Genomic DNA, 15,049 nt, shown 5'->3' on the forward strand with positions numbered 1-15,049 from the left:
ACTAGTAAAATACTAAGTATTTAATCCCTTTGAATAAGTAAAAACGGATGATGCAGAAATTATAATTAAGTAATATTTATAACCTCCATTCATTTTGACTTTATGCGGACTAACAAGTACACAAAAGCTATCAAAACATATCATTTTAGTACATTTAAACTCACAGTTTAGTCAGTTTTATTCTCCTGTATGCTAACTTGACTGTTAAAGAGGTTTTGCTTTTTGTAGATTTATTGTATACACATCTGTAATTACAACAAAGTAAACCAAAATAAATATGTCCGTTCTTCATACACTCACAGTTACACTTACCGAGATTAAAATGAATGGTTTCTCTAGGTTTGAAATTAGATGGATATCCATTTAGTTTAATGTAAGTACACAAAACAACAAAAATATATTACGTAATACTCGTGGTACTAGACATTTTAATGTGAAAATGCTCTTTAATAAAAAACAAATATGCTCAAGAGAGAATTTATAAAATAAATCATGATATACAAAAAAACATAAATAACTTAACGTGAAAAAAACTCCTGTGGGTTTAAAGTTGCCATGGCAGTAAAGAAGTCATATGTCATGTGTTAAAAGTCTTTTAGTACACTTGTGAGACGTTTCATTTTCTCTTCGTTGATTCTTTTCATAGTTTCCGTCTCTTCCAGGAGCTGACGCATCTCCTCCTCTACCTCATACACCTGAGGAGGACACACAGTTATACCACTTTTCTTAAATTGTTCAACATGAGGTTAATATACAAACTATCCTACTGTCTATATTTTACCTTCTGATTGGCCAGTTCAATCTTTTTCTGCTTATCATTTGCCAGTCGTAGCAGCTCAGCTTGATGAGAGGCTTGACCAGACTCTAGCTGTCGACGAAATGCATCATCCACACAGTGTAATTTATCTACTGCAGCTCTGCAAGACAGACAAACACATATAACATAATGTTAAAAAAGGCACTAAGAGGATGTTGTCCTAAATGCCTTGTTAGGATATTTTTGGATGGACAGCCCCAGAAAGCAACCACAGACAAACAAATAATGTATGTTTCATTTAAAATGACATTTGAGTCAAGTGACCTGCTCTGTGTCAGCTAAAATACCATCATATAAAATATAACAAACCTTTACTTGATAACTACAAGTCATATTTTTCTCATGTAATTGATCATACTTTTGTGCTTCGATTGCTTTATCCCTTTCTTCCAGCAGCAAGCGTTCCTTGGAATCAAAGCTCTCCTTCATGCTCTTCACCTGGCTCTCCAACCGAGTCAGCAGGTCGGCCTTCGCCTGCCACTTCTTACTGGAATCACTAATAGAAAAATAGATACACATATATCCATGTCTGTATACTGTATATGTTAAGTACATCTTAATGTGTGTGTGTGTTGGGATGCTTGCCTGTAAGCTCTTTTGATCTCCTCAAGCTTTGCGTCCTTGTCCTCCAGCTGCTGTTTGAGCTCCTCCTTGCGCAGGCTCAGATGCTCCACTCGCTCCCTCAGCTCAGCCTGCTCAGAGGTCTCCTCCTCCAGCTGCTTCTGGAACCTCTTCTGAGCTTGGATCGCCTCATCGCGCAGCCTGCGTATCTGATCATCGCGCTCCTGCATAGACTAGATAGTACAAAGGCAGAGGAGAAAGAGAAATGGCTTGAGTGTGTCTCAAGATAAATAAAAAAAACAGATACGACAGACAATTATACACAAAGGCACACGCTATGGATGTTGCAGTTTCTGAGGTGATGGGCCAAGGTTTTGGTTTTAGAACAACTCAGTGATTTTAATATTAAAAGTATCCCACTACCTCTTTGAGTCTGCGGATGGTCTCTGTCTGGTCGTCAATGATTTTGGTTTTGATTTTAAGGGCATCAGTGTCTCTCTCGTTCTGTTTCTTCTGACTCTCCAGTTCAGCGCCCAGCACCTCTATCCTGCCCTCCAGGCGTCCACGATCCTGAGACAGGGACGCTCCTAGAATAGAGAAACACGTACAATTGTAAATCAGATCTCATCTTTCTTTAGAGTTCATTTGATTGCCTATATAAATAATTTCCATTGTAGCATTTTCTACAGTGTTTAATTAACATGCCCTGCCTGAGTGTGTTTCTCCCAAACAACCACTAGATGACAGACTTGACTTAATACAGAGGAAATAAAACATCAGCACATATAGTGTTTAAAACCAACAGCTAAAATGTCCTTCATACTGATTCTAAAGTTACAATTTAAGAGTGACTCACTGTGCCCATGACCAACTAGAAAGAGTTAGACTCAAGGAAGACTTGTACTTGTGTTTGAATGTGTGCCATGCACTATAAGGCTCATACAGTCAATTTCATGTGCACTGCTGGAAGTCTCCCACCTTGCTGAGCGAGCTCCTGGCCCCAGATCCTCCTCTCGGCCCTGAGGCCGTCGATCACAGACTCCTGAGCTGTGAGCTGAGACAACAGTCGTCCCTTGTCTTTCTTCAGCAGCTCGAGTTGCAGGCTGAGACGCCGGTCCTGCTCTGCCTCTGCTTCCAAGGAATGCAGACGGCTCTGGCAGAGGTACAGACAGAGACAGACAGTATTAATGATCAACGGTCATTGGCTGACAGATGGAAAGGCAGCTGGACCCTCCAGTATTCACGCTGAAGTCTCCTGAAGGCTCAGGCTGCACAATCTGTGCCAAGGCAATGACTGCTGACCATAACAGGACATCTCTATATTATCTATGGATTATGAATTTTTCAAAAACCTGATCAGATAATGAATTCCTTTTTTAACATTAATATACCTTCTTACAGTCAAAAATATAACCAAGATATTTAGATATTAACAAAAAACAGAAACAAAAAAGGGCATGGTTCCATGTGTCCATTATTGAAGAAGGGTGTATACCACTACCATGATATTTATATATCGATAAGCATGTGCAATGCGTAAGAAATCATCGATTTGTTCCATTTCACTACCTGAAACATTTTCTCTCACTATATGCTTTTTTCCTTAGTATAAATCTCTCTATACAGTGTAGGAAATAAGTATTTGATCCCCTGCCGATTTTGTAAGTTTGCCCACTTACAAAGAAATGAAACGTTTATACTTTTAATGGTAGGTTTATTTTAACAGCGAGAGACAGAATATCAAAAAGAAAAACCAGAGATGTACATTAAAAAAAAGATATAAATTGATTTGCATTTAATTGGGGAAAACAAGTATTGGATCCCATTGCAACCAACCAGAATTCTGGCTCCCACAGTCCGGTTAAATCATTCTTGTCGCTTTAAGAAAGTACTCCTAATATCAACTCTTCACCTGGATAACAGAAACCTGTCCACAGTCAATAAATCAGATTACAGCCTCTCCACGAGGGCAAGACCATAGACAGGTCTTGTGATCATGGTGGATCTAATGTCTGTGGACATCAGGGACAAGATTATAGACCAGCACAAGGCTGGAATAGACTACAAGACCACCAGCAAGCAGCTTGGTGAGAGACAACTGGTTTGTTTATTAGAAACTGGAAGAAGCATGTACCGTAAAATCTTGGCTGATAACCTTCCCTAAATGAGGACACAGCACGACAATGACCCAAAACATACGGCCAAGGCAACTAAGGAGTGGCTAAAGAAGAAGCCCATTAAGGTGATGGGAGGGCCTAGCCAGTCTACGGATCTCCAACCCATAGAAAATCTGTGGAGGGAGCTGAAGCTTCCAGTTGCCAAGTATCAGCCTCCAAACCTTAAGGATTTTGAGAGGATCTGCAGAGAGGAGGGGACCAAAAACCCTCCTGAGATGTGAGCAAACCTGGTGACCATCTTTCTCCACCAAGTACTAAGCCATGTTTTGCAAGGAGATCAAATAATTATTTCCCACATTCAAACACAAATCTATTTATATCTTTTTTTTTAAATATACATTTCTGGAATTTATTTTTGATATTCTGTCTCTCACTGTTAAAATAAACCTACCAATAAAAGTATAGACTGTTCAGTTCTTTTAAAGGGGGCAAACTAACAAAATCGGAAGGGGATCAAATACTTATTTCCTTCACTGTAGCTTCTTACCTTTGCTATATATTGGCTTATTCAGTCTTATATTCATTTATTTTCATTGTCTTCTCATTATGATGCTTAAATATCAATCATTATCAGTGACATAATCATTTATACTTTCAAGGTACCTGATGTTGCATTTCTTAGGTACTGCATATCCCAGAATACCTTGTCGAATGTGCATTTTACCCTTAATGAGTATTATATATGATATTGGCTTTCTTCTCTTTTACTATATATCCCGTCAATGTAAGTTGATTTGACAGTTTTTTTGACAATTTATATTAGGTGTAATGAAGTAGTATGTTAGCTTTTTCCTAAGAAACCATTATTCTTTCTTATTCACAGGATGTTGTACTGTATCTGTTTTAGTGCGGTACCTTCAGAGCTGTGACAGCTTCTTTCTTGGCTTTGATAAGATCAGTGATGCGGTTCTTCTGTTCTTTGACCATGGCCGTGAGCTCCTGCACCAGAGAGGCAGATTTCTTCTCCCTCTGCTGGGACTGGGCCAGGGTCGCCTTGAGCCCCAGCAGCTCGGCAGTCATCTGATCACAAGCGTCCTTTACCTGCAGAAGCAGAGAGAAGATGGCAAATCAAATTTGAATGAGAAGCATAGTTCAACAGATTGAAGCATTACCTGACTCACATTCTGACAGAAAAGTTTCTCTAAAGAAAGCTATGTCTTTGTACAGTATGGGTTTAACTTTGGGTTGGCAATATGTATCTCATTCAGACTTTTCTAAAGGTCATATATTGTACACTTAAAGTAGAAAATTGTGAAAGTTGTAGCAATAAAGACAAGATGAGATTTTCTGCAGAATGTATGAAGGAGATCTGTAACCATAACGAGAGCATTGATTCAAATCCAATCCTTTTGTAAAGCTTTCTTCCTGTGGCAATCACAGTCTACTGGTCCAGATTCAGATGACCCAAATTCAATCTCAGCTTTCATCGTTGGGCTGAGAAAAATAATCCAAAAGAGCCCATCTAGACTGGGGCCAAATCCAGTTAAATCATTTCAATTTTTACTAGACACAGTAATAATTTAACAGCTAAAAAATAGTCACATTTTAGTAGAACACTTGTGATTAAAAGCCTTCTGCATGGCATGAGTCCATATTTTGACAGACCTCAGAGAAGCGAGCAGCCTCGATGGTCAGTGCCATGCGAAATTCATCCTCCAGAGCTGCGTAGTGTTTCCTGCCTTCTTCTAGTTTCTCCTGCAGCTCCAGCACCCTGTGGCCGTGTCTCTCTTCCACTGATGCAACCTCTTTAGCCACTGCCTCTCGGAAATCTGCCCCGCCAGGCTGCAACCGCAAATCCAGTTGTGTTCTGTAAAACGTAATTGTACAGTTGATGCAACCTCTTTTTAGAATGCTTAGGAGGGCCTGAACATGAACAAGAAAGCCTGCGTTTCAAATGCGTATAATTTCAATTGTGTACGTAAAATACATTTTATAATAATTCAAAATAAAAGTAGGTTGAGCACACAATAATTTGGAAAGAGAAAAGTTTCATTGATCAACGTAACTGACGTGCCAACACTCTTGACGTTAGGTGTATATCCACTGTTAAACGATAAAGGATAAAGTCACTGTTTCCCATTTTAGTACAACAATTTGTACTAAAATGCTCTAACTTCGAAACTTTTGATTTGTCTTGGTAAATACTCATGTTACGGCATTTTATTGAAACACATATTTTTATATTTGGTGTTCATGCACTTATAGAAAGAGGTTGATTATGAATATTGATTTTCATCCCATAACACTGTGCAGAGCTGATATAAAGGAACACATGATCCCGTTCATGTGATCCACAGTGAAACCCCCCAGTACCTGTGCTCCTGCTCCCTGACCGCCAGCAGTTCATGCAGCTGTTGCAGTTTGTCTTTGTGCTGACGGACTGACGCTCTCAGGATGTCCGACTCTCTCTTCAGAGCTCCTGCCTTGTTCTCCAGCTGCTGGTGCCGCTTCATCTGAGGAGGGTCAGCACATGTTTAAATCAACACTGTCAGAGCTCTACTAAATCCTGTTCTCTGGCTGCATTGGTTCACTATGCAGGACTATTCAGTCTGTTGTTTGAAATAAGCTTTAGCTATAAACACGTGCCAATGCTCCACTCTACTTGCTCCAGAGTGTATTTGCACTATGTTGTATGTTTCAGACGTTTCTGGGTTTCTTAGAACCATCTCCTGTACCTCCTCAGCCTGCTGGCGAACCCTGAGAGCCTCTCCCTGGGAGATGCTCTCCTCCAGTCTGTGCAGTGCAGTCTTGTGCTGTTCTTCACTGCTGCTGGCCTGCTCCAGCTGCCGGCTCTGGGACTGACTCTTCCCCTCCAGCTCCTCTACCCGAGCCTGCAGTTCAGATCGCCCCGATCGCTCCTTCAGCAACAATTCTTTCAGTCTATTTGGGGGGAAAACAAGATAAGAGGAGTCATACCCTGAATGATGTTTTTACTGCATATAGAGACTGATACAGGCAACGGCACAATGTTGTGATGCGCTTGATTGTCCCTTGTGTTTTATCGCCTGCTGTTAAAATGTGATTGCCTGTGAAATAGAAGAAATCTGCCAAAACAGCATAGTCAAAAATGTTATCTTAAGGAAGAGAAAACCGAAATGTAGTCAAAAAAATATCAATACAAAAGGGCAGTCAGGTGAAAAGGAAAAATAATTAGGATACTAAGAACTAGCTTGGCTTATTATTCAGGACACACAGTTCAACCGATGAAGACTGCTCCTACAGTTGCTCCCTCTTTAAATTAGCCTTGATGAGTCATTTCACTGTAATCTGTCTCCTGATGTGAAAGGGAGTAAACAGTATCAGGCGTCTTCACTATCATTACAAAGTGACAGTGGAGATTGATTCATGCAATAGAGCTGACATACACTTGTCAACAGGCTTCTAATTACAAACATAATGCAGATTTATCTAGGCAGGGTGTGATTCAAGCAATAACCCTGCATAAAATAGTTACACCAGGCTCTCACATATAGGAGTATTTTATTATAGATAACTGTACCTTCCAGAATTTAAGTATAAGGTATACTGATCGATGTATAGGTGGGTAAATCATTGTTGCAAACACCTGCAGGCATACTAAGGAATTGCAGGGAGTACAAAAGCATTGTACTGCTGCAGTACTGTTTAACCGACCTAAAGTCCGACTGTAAAAATCTATAAAATCTATACCCGTTACAGTTTACTCTACGTTTTAACAACTTTACATTGCTGTCAGACAATTCTTTCTGATGTGTACTGAAGCTGTTATCTATGCTCTCTCTCAAGTCACCAGACGACTCGGTCATTTTTACCAGCAGAAAACAGAGCTGGCTTGTCTATCACTAGCTCAACCAGCTCTGTTTACAGCAGGACATGGCTTAGTTCCTGTGCTGGTACTGTTTGGTTCTCCAAATTATTGGAATGATGATTGACATCTAGTGTAGGAAATATAGATTAGTATTTCATTCAACTTCACTTGAAAACATCTGAACTATACCTTGCAAAATTGAGTGCTTGATTTCATAACAGGCTACGGGACAATGACAGTGAGGATATTAAGTGGTGGACGGATACTCATTGTTCAAGAATGAGACAAGCAGCGGGCAATGGTCTCGGCAGAGACAATACAAAAGATGAAGGGAGCGGAAATATAGGAGAATCCATTCTGCAGTTGACAACTGAAATCCACAGAGACACGTTTAATTATCCCTTTTCATCATGGTATATGCTTCAGAGCCCCTGCACCGATTCGTGTGGAAGTTTGTTTGCTAACATCTGTGCGTCCAACCGGTTTTCCTGTTACCTGTCGGTGGTGTGCAGGGCCATGCTCTGCAGGTCTTTTTCCTCGCTGATCTTCGTCTGCAGGCACTTTAGATCCTCGGTTAGTTTCCTCGCAGCCTGCTCAGCCTTCCAACGCCTCTCCCTTTCCTGGTCACGCTCTTCCACAATAGTCTGACCAATGCACATAAACAAAAACACACATATCAAGGCTATGAACAATAAATATCAATGTTATTTTGCAGTATCAGTACGTTTCTATAGACAATACTGATAAAAAATAAAGAAGTGCTCCGATCCAAGTCTGTTTACAGGTGTTGGGTGTACTCATTTCAATCTAGTTTTTATTTCACGCTGTTTTACTACAGCTATTACGCTTTTAAACCTTTCTCATTTAAATTTCTTTTTTTAATTTCTTGCATGAATTGGTCTCAGTGTGTATTTTTTTATGTTTTCATGGTCTGTACTTTTCTGTCTTATTTTCACTTTGTAGTGTACTTACCAGTAAGAAAGGTGTCAATAAATAAAGTTTGTTTGACTGATTGAACAAGTTTTATTAAATATCTGTGGATCAAGAAGCCGCAGCATGAAATCTGATAAATTGCCTCAAGTGATGTAACTTGGTTGATCTGAAGAAATCTGGTCATGGGGCATTAAAACACTTTGATTAGATCTCTGTAGCCTGCTCCTCAGCTCTGCTTCAGGCTAGCAGCTTGAGGCTGCATTAACTGTTACTGGCATTACACACCCAAAAATCTGGCATAACTGTTTGCGGTCAAGCTGAATTGTGGGTAATGTTGTAGTCGTAAAATTATTCAATAGGATTACCTTAGAAAGGACCAAAAGTCGATGAAAGATGTTATTGTTGTTTTGTTATCGTCTTTGTTAATTTTCTTCAGAATCTTTTATTCTGTTCCTGAATGTGCATATTGTTGTGTAATAGTTTTATGTAAAACCAAAAAAAAAACAAGTTTGCTTTCGCAGCGCTCTGGGCACAAACACCCAGGGGATGTTTACATCCCTATTGTGCGAAGTCATAACCTTTTCCGTATTACATTCATTCAATAAAAAAAAAACTGCCTTCAGACTGCAGCATATCCATGCCGTACCCTGTAGGTTTCCTGCTCTTCAGTGGACTTGGTTCTGACATCGCCTGAGGCCTTCGCAGCTCTCACAGCTCCCTTACTCATCGGCCCCGCTGCGTTTTTCCCTCCTGTACCACCAGCCTTCCTTCTGAGCCCCTCAGCAGACTTTGAACTCCTCTGTTTATGATTCTCCTGATCGCTGCACATAAAACAAATCACAGGTATTGAACTGGCAGTAAAATGGATTATAAAAAGCCCTCAAGCTAATGTCTGTCTCAATAAAGGTCAAAGCAGACAACCTGCTCACTTTTATAGGAAGGTAAAGTTTTAACAACTTTGAATTTAATCTGGAGATAATATTTTAAAATCACCTTGCCTTTAAGGACAGTTGGGCACTTACTTAAGTTAAATAACTGAATACTGAGCACGTGTCAGCAGCGGCTGATGAAGCAAGATGAGGGGGCAGACCATAAAGGCATGGCCGTTAATCATGGGAGGGAGATGACAGTTGTAATTTTTAGCAGAGAGGAGGAAATTTACTACATCACAAAGAAGAACATTTATCCGCACCATCCAGCTAAGAAAGGAAATCTAAATCCTAAGATACCTGATGATACTGTATGTGATAAATTAATTTCATTATCTTTACTCAAAGGTTAATGTCTATTAGAGCTTTTAATCCCAGCACACAGTTGAAGGAAAATTTGTCACCTTTTATGTGGATTAAGTGTCGATGGTAAATGTTGGTAACTGAATCAATTAATGACATGCTATATTGAGCAAGAGAGTTCTTGTGCTTTTGAGCACTACTTTTCAGTCTCCTCAAAGAGATCTCAGGAATTCTGGGCTTTGTCTGGATGACAGTAAACCGCTATTAAAGAATCAGGGAGTTCATGTAAACCTGGCCAAAAAACAAATGATTTTCATTACAGAGCAGTGAACCTGACCCCTGAAACATCTGTGTTGTGCAGAGATACGCAGCTGCAGAATCACCTGTCTGATCTTCGGCCCCTGGTTTCCTTGGTGGTCGTTCTTGATGTAATGCTGCTTCGATGTTTGGGGATCCTGGTGCGCCTCCTGTTTTCCTTCCCGCTGTCACACTCACTCTCTGAAGTGCGGTCTGTGTCCCTCTTGGCTTTCCGTACTGTCACCACAGTAGAGCTACTAGATTTGTCACATGTAGGGGCCTGAGTAAACAACACACAAATACTCATTATATGTGACTGGATGAAAACAAAACTGTTTTTGTTAATTAACATTGATTCAAAGTCAAGAACAAGATATAATATATGTGGGAACAAAGTGTGGAGCTGCCTTTATAACACAAATACTTAACCAATCATGTGATTTATATCCTTTTTGGAAAGAGAGCACCATAAGTTTCTTAACTTCTCTCACCTGGCGGTATGCCTCACGGAAATGCTTCGCAATCATTGACTTATATTTAAGCAGTGTTATATGAGCACCTTCTGGATGAGCTGGGACACCTGGTGCTCCAGTTTCCTGATGCGTTGTTCATTAGCTGGGTCTGCTGGATCGGCCACAGACAAGCGAACCTGTGCAACTGGATCTGAGATTACTTCGGAGGCAATCCGTTGACGAAATTGGTTCAGCACCTCATCGATACGGGGTGTGGTGAGATGGACATCCTCTCTAACCTGCAACACACACTTCAATTAGCTTTATTTTCCCAATGAGAGGATATGTACTGTAGCTGTCTTTTATGAGACTGGTTTCCTTAATGTTCACTTCCCTGGTAGACGATCACTTCGCAGCAACATGGTCCTAAGTAATAACATCTCCCAAACACAAGTAATACAACACTCTTTTTCTGATAGCACTTTTTCAGAAAGTGAGAAGACAGCAAAATCACACTTATTTGCAAACATATAGGTGTGGAATAAAAGCCAGTCAAATTTAAATGCTGGATCTTTCTTTGATAAAAATCGCCACATCTTTTAATTTTTCTAATGTCTTCACAATAAAAGGTGTTGAATTATTTTTCAACAGGGAGCTCCTTTAGTATAAAGAAGTAAGTGTACATACAGTAAACAAAGAGTCTGAGCATAATGTGGAACATTTGATTTTGTACTCTGCATTTGGTGCTTTTGTCCATTTGTATTGTAAATATTGTTTTTAAAAAGTAGTTGGAAGGATCAGATACAGGACTCACACATAAATTGTCTTCCCTTTGTGGGTAAAACCAAATGCATTTCAGTTCTGCTTAAAATAAATAAGATGACCATTTATCTCTCAGAGCGGTCGTTCTCTCGCTTTGATCCTTGCCACTACCAAACAATTCATGATTTTAAGCTATTTTACAAGACTTTATTTTCTAAAGTGTCCTTCATATCTGCTATTCAAAACACTTTTTTTTAAGGAAATTATCCATTTTGAGGTCAAGCTTCTCTCATTTCTCTCGTAGTTTTTTCATGCAGTAAATAAATGTTGTAAAGAAACTGTGTGTTATGCTGCAACTGTGTGTTGACACTACTATGTTGCCATGTTGGGGAGGTGTCTCTTTCAAAATCCCTACCTGGTTGAATACATGTTTCAATTATTAATCAATTGAACTGGACCATGGTGATTATAATAAAATACAAAGTTACTTATATGAAGGCCAGTAATGGTAGTATGGCATTCAAAATTACCGCTTCGTTGTGACTGGTATCTGAGGAAAGTAAGAGGTCCACATAGTCTTCCAGACCGGGGATATCACAGGGACTCCCGAGACCTACAGCTGATGGATTTCCCAACCTGTCCACTCCATCCAGAGAAGAGATCTGTGGCAAGGACTGAATAACAATCTCCCTGTAACCTGCAGACAAACACACAGACACTATACATTACCAGGCTAGAGCTGCAAGACTGTCCAAAAATACACCATTATTAAGTATTGTAACATCAGTGGTATATGGCTTGGTTAAAATATCAGGTGTTATGCTGCACAGTCAAATAAATCTATATCTAAACAAATAACCTCTCCTGTGCGTGTGCTATCCTCACTAAATGAGAACTGAGCACCTCTACTATGAGTGTACCCTCGCATATTGACAGCAAGGGTTGTAAAAATGTTTTAAGTGTGCCCTCGTGGATCCAAACACGTACTTTCAACCGCTGCTGTCATGAATGAATTATGAGCAGGAAGACAAGGATAATGGGTGCAAAGCATAACTTAAAGGAAAACACTGGAAAGATGTTTAGTCTATATATCTGCAGTCAAGATCAGAAGAAAAGAAACAGGTATAAGATGAGGGATAAGTAAGTTATTAGCAGGAGCTGTCAATTTGTCTACCACTGACTTTCATTACTGACTCTACAAGGGGAGATGTATGCGTTGCTATTAAAAACAGCTATCCTCCGGATTTGTCAGAGATGCACTAAAAACAGATCTGTAAAAAAAGTGGTTTATAGCTAAAACTGTGTGGATGTCTTTTATAACATTTATTTATTAAGGCGTAAAATCTTTTCTTCACACTCAAGTTGTCAGTTTAAACATTATAAATAATTGAATCAAATAAATTCTACCGTCACAATGGCGTTTAAACTGATTAAGAGTTTGTTATGGAGGCTGTGGTTTTTCATCGATTGAGAGGTGTTTCTAGTCTTTAGTCTGCCATGATTGAAAAGTTATTCAAACAGAATAGCAAAACACAAAGCTACAAAAGATCCCTAGAGTTGAACCTGCACGTCTTTAACAAGAACGAGAGCTTTATTGGCTTTAGAAAGGGCTGTTGATCTTACGACCTGGTACATTCTCGTGGCTCAAGTTGTTCTCCAACGCAATTTAAAACAAGAATATTCTGAATTAAATGCCTTCTCTCCAGTGTAGTGTATTACTTGAGAGTAATATGATAAGCATGTATAATATAAACACATGTGATTTCAGCTTGGATGAACATGAGAGTTTAAGAGTCTCTGCACCAAATATTTTACTCCTACTTCTTCTAACAGAACCATGTTGTTTTGATGTGTCGCATATCATTTAACACGTACTTATACAGTTTATCTGTAACATTCCCAAGTAGTAATTACTCAAAAATAAGCTTTCCATGTCTTACCTGGCAACATACACACAGCGTTGTCTCTGCCATCCTGGCTCAAAGTGACCTCTCTTAAACTTTGCAATCCCAGCAGGCACTGCAGGACGTGATCAATGTTGTCCAGGTTGTTGCTATGGAGACTAAGGTGCTTCAGCTTGTATCCCGTGCCATGAAGATAGAGTAACCCTAATGAAGAGATCAACAGCATTGAAATGTCACTCACAAGTAAGTGTGTTTTTATTTGAGGGTAGAAAAAGAAAAGTCTGTTCAGTCCTTTTTTAAACTCACCAGTGAGGTTGTTTATCTGATTGTAGGACAAGTTTAATCTTGTTAGGTTCACGAGGCCATTCAGTCCTGAGGTAAAAGGGAGGGGATATTAACAACTGAGTGATTATACACCTCATAGAGTGTATAATGAAGAGTTATGACTTGGAGAACACCCATAAAGCATTAATCATCAGAGAAAAATGTGTGACAAAAGACTCACCTTCAACCTTCGTGATTAAGTTACAGGATAAATTTAAAGTCCTTAAGGCAGTCAGGGAGCTTAGACCCTCAATCTTAGAAATGCAATTGGAGGAAAGGTCTAAGTGTCGCAGGTGCCAAGCTGAGGTCAGGCCCTCGATCCCTGGGATGTGATTGCAGTGCAGATTCAGTGATGTTACAGTGGGACTCAGGGGGACATCCAGCAGGCTAGAAACAAGAGGAAACAACACATTGACCATGAAAGAAAAACACTTTTGCTTTGTGACCTGACCCTAAAGGAAAAGGTCGGAAAGGTTTTCCAAAATTTGCAGCAAAATAATGACAATTACTTAAATTAATCGACTAATTGTTGTCCCATAAAGTGTAAAAAATATATACCTTTCCCAAGGTTTGAAAGCTCAACGTGACATATTAAAATGTCTTGCCACAGAAAACCTTCAGTTTACTATGTAGACACAGAAAAAACAGCATTTCCGCACATTTAACAAGAGCACAAGTAGTTGGCTTTTTTGTTTGCTTGAATGACTAATGAATTTGCTTATTCCCTTTCTGTTAATCATCTCATCTATTGTTCTTTTGACTGACAATCTTCATGCACTTTTACTTGGCAAATTAATAATGACAAAGGAATAAATTGAGCAAGTTTTCAATAAAGCGTTTACAAAGAATAGCAGTGATGAGCAGTTAATAACGTTACCTTGATATCTTTTTGTCAATAAGACTCAGCTCCTTGTCTCCCATGACGATGACATGCAGTGTAAACCGTTATTAAGCCGTTTGTACTGAAGATAGCGTAACCGTCAAAAGTAACGTATGCAAACTGGAGCCATTATCATCATAGTCAAATCTAAAGCTAAATGTACCTAGCAGACTAGCACAAGTTCACAGCGATAGAGCTAAGTAGACACACCGTTGACAAAGCACAGTTATAAAAGCTGGAAAACAACCAGCAAGTGTTGTTTTGTTTTTTTAACTATACCTATAATTATTATATTGTATCAAAGAAGCAGTTGTGAGCTGGTTAACACACTTGTTATTGTTGTTGTTGTTAGCCTCTCTTCTGTCGAGTTGAACTAGCCGCTTGTGGTGTCCTACTTCCGGTGACGTCATTAACGGAAACATCCGGGGCTTTTTTTCTCTTAGCTTTAGTTTTAGTTTATTTTGGGTTAATTTTTTACAAAAAAAAAAACACTTTCTCTTATACAAACACGTACAAAATGAGCATACAATTAGGTCCATGTGCATTCAAAAATGACTGATAAATAAAAACGATGTACTTAAGTAAAAGTAGCATTACCACAGCATAGAAATATATAGGCCTAGAAGTAAATGTTCTGCACTCAAAGCCGATTTAAGGTAGGCTACTTTGCAAATGAAAGGGGATATTTGTAGCGTGGTATTGCACCATATATGTATATAACCCTTGAAAATGTCATGCATATTATCAAATATTGGACTTATTTTATCCAATAAATAGTGTGAATGGAAATTGAATCGAATCTGACCGTTAAAATACAAAGTTAGAAGAGCTTTAGCTGATGACCGAAGAGTTTGCCATTTTGGGATTATTCATAAAGGAATACATTAAATATAAATGGCTCCTTTTATGCCTGCTTTCTCTAA

The 15,049-nt window shown here is 39.2% G+C and overlaps 1 protein-coding gene across 2 annotated transcripts; it reads right to left on the reverse strand.

Moving 5' to 3' along the window:
• Positions 1–411: 411 nt before the first annotated feature.
• On the reverse strand, positions 412–14,512 carry lrrcc1 (leucine rich repeat and coiled-coil centrosomal protein 1). 2 transcript variants are annotated; one of them, XM_063885095.1, is made up of 19 exons: positions 14,124–14,512; positions 13,428–13,633; positions 13,229–13,294; positions 12,959–13,126; positions 11,549–11,715; positions 10,364–10,555; positions 9,891–10,084; positions 8,922–9,096; positions 7,838–7,986; positions 6,231–6,435; positions 5,869–6,008; positions 5,161–5,362; positions 4,411–4,596; positions 2,357–2,531; positions 1,802–1,965; positions 1,403–1,611; positions 1,176–1,313; positions 782–917; positions 412–695 (listed from the first exon to the last, which is right to left on the reverse strand). In XM_063885095.1, exons 1-19 carry the CDS (start codon positions 14,165–14,167, stop codon positions 585–587), a joined length of 3,027 nt encoding a protein of 1,008 aa, XP_063741165.1. In that variant the 5' UTR covers positions 14,168–14,512; the 3' UTR covers positions 412–584. The 2 variants fall into 2 exon arrangements, with proteins under 2 accessions (XP_063741165.1, XP_063741166.1); XM_063885096.1 differs by lacking the exons at positions 11,549–11,715; positions 12,959–13,126; positions 13,229–13,294; positions 13,428–13,633; positions 14,124–14,512 and having other exon boundaries at positions 10,296–10,381.
• Between the last annotated feature and the right edge of the window lie 537 nt (positions 14,513–15,049).

Source organism: Eleginops maclovinus, chromosome 6, assembly GCF_036324505.1.
Source record: "Eleginops maclovinus isolate JMC-PN-2008 ecotype Puerto Natales chromosome 6, JC_Emac_rtc_rv5, whole genome shotgun sequence".
NCBI classification, from domain to species: domain Eukaryota; kingdom Metazoa; phylum Chordata; class Actinopteri; order Perciformes; family Eleginopidae; genus Eleginops; species Eleginops maclovinus.

What these genes read in the sequence shown, in the direction of transcription:
- lrrcc1 (XM_063885095.1), bottom strand. Translation starts at nt 14,167, where the DNA reads ATGGGAGACAAGGAGCTGAGTCTTATTGACAAAAAGATATCAAG. An exon ending in CGCTGTGTGTATGTTGCCAG is followed by an intron (nt 11,716 to 12,958) that starts GTAAGACATGGA and finishes GTTTGTCTGCAG; the next exon opens with GTTACAGGGAGATTGTTATT. An exon ending in GTCAGGGAGCAGGAGCACAG is followed by an intron (nt 5,363 to 5,868) that starts GTACTGGGGGGT and finishes TACGTTTTACAG; the next exon opens with AACACAACTGGATTTGCGGT.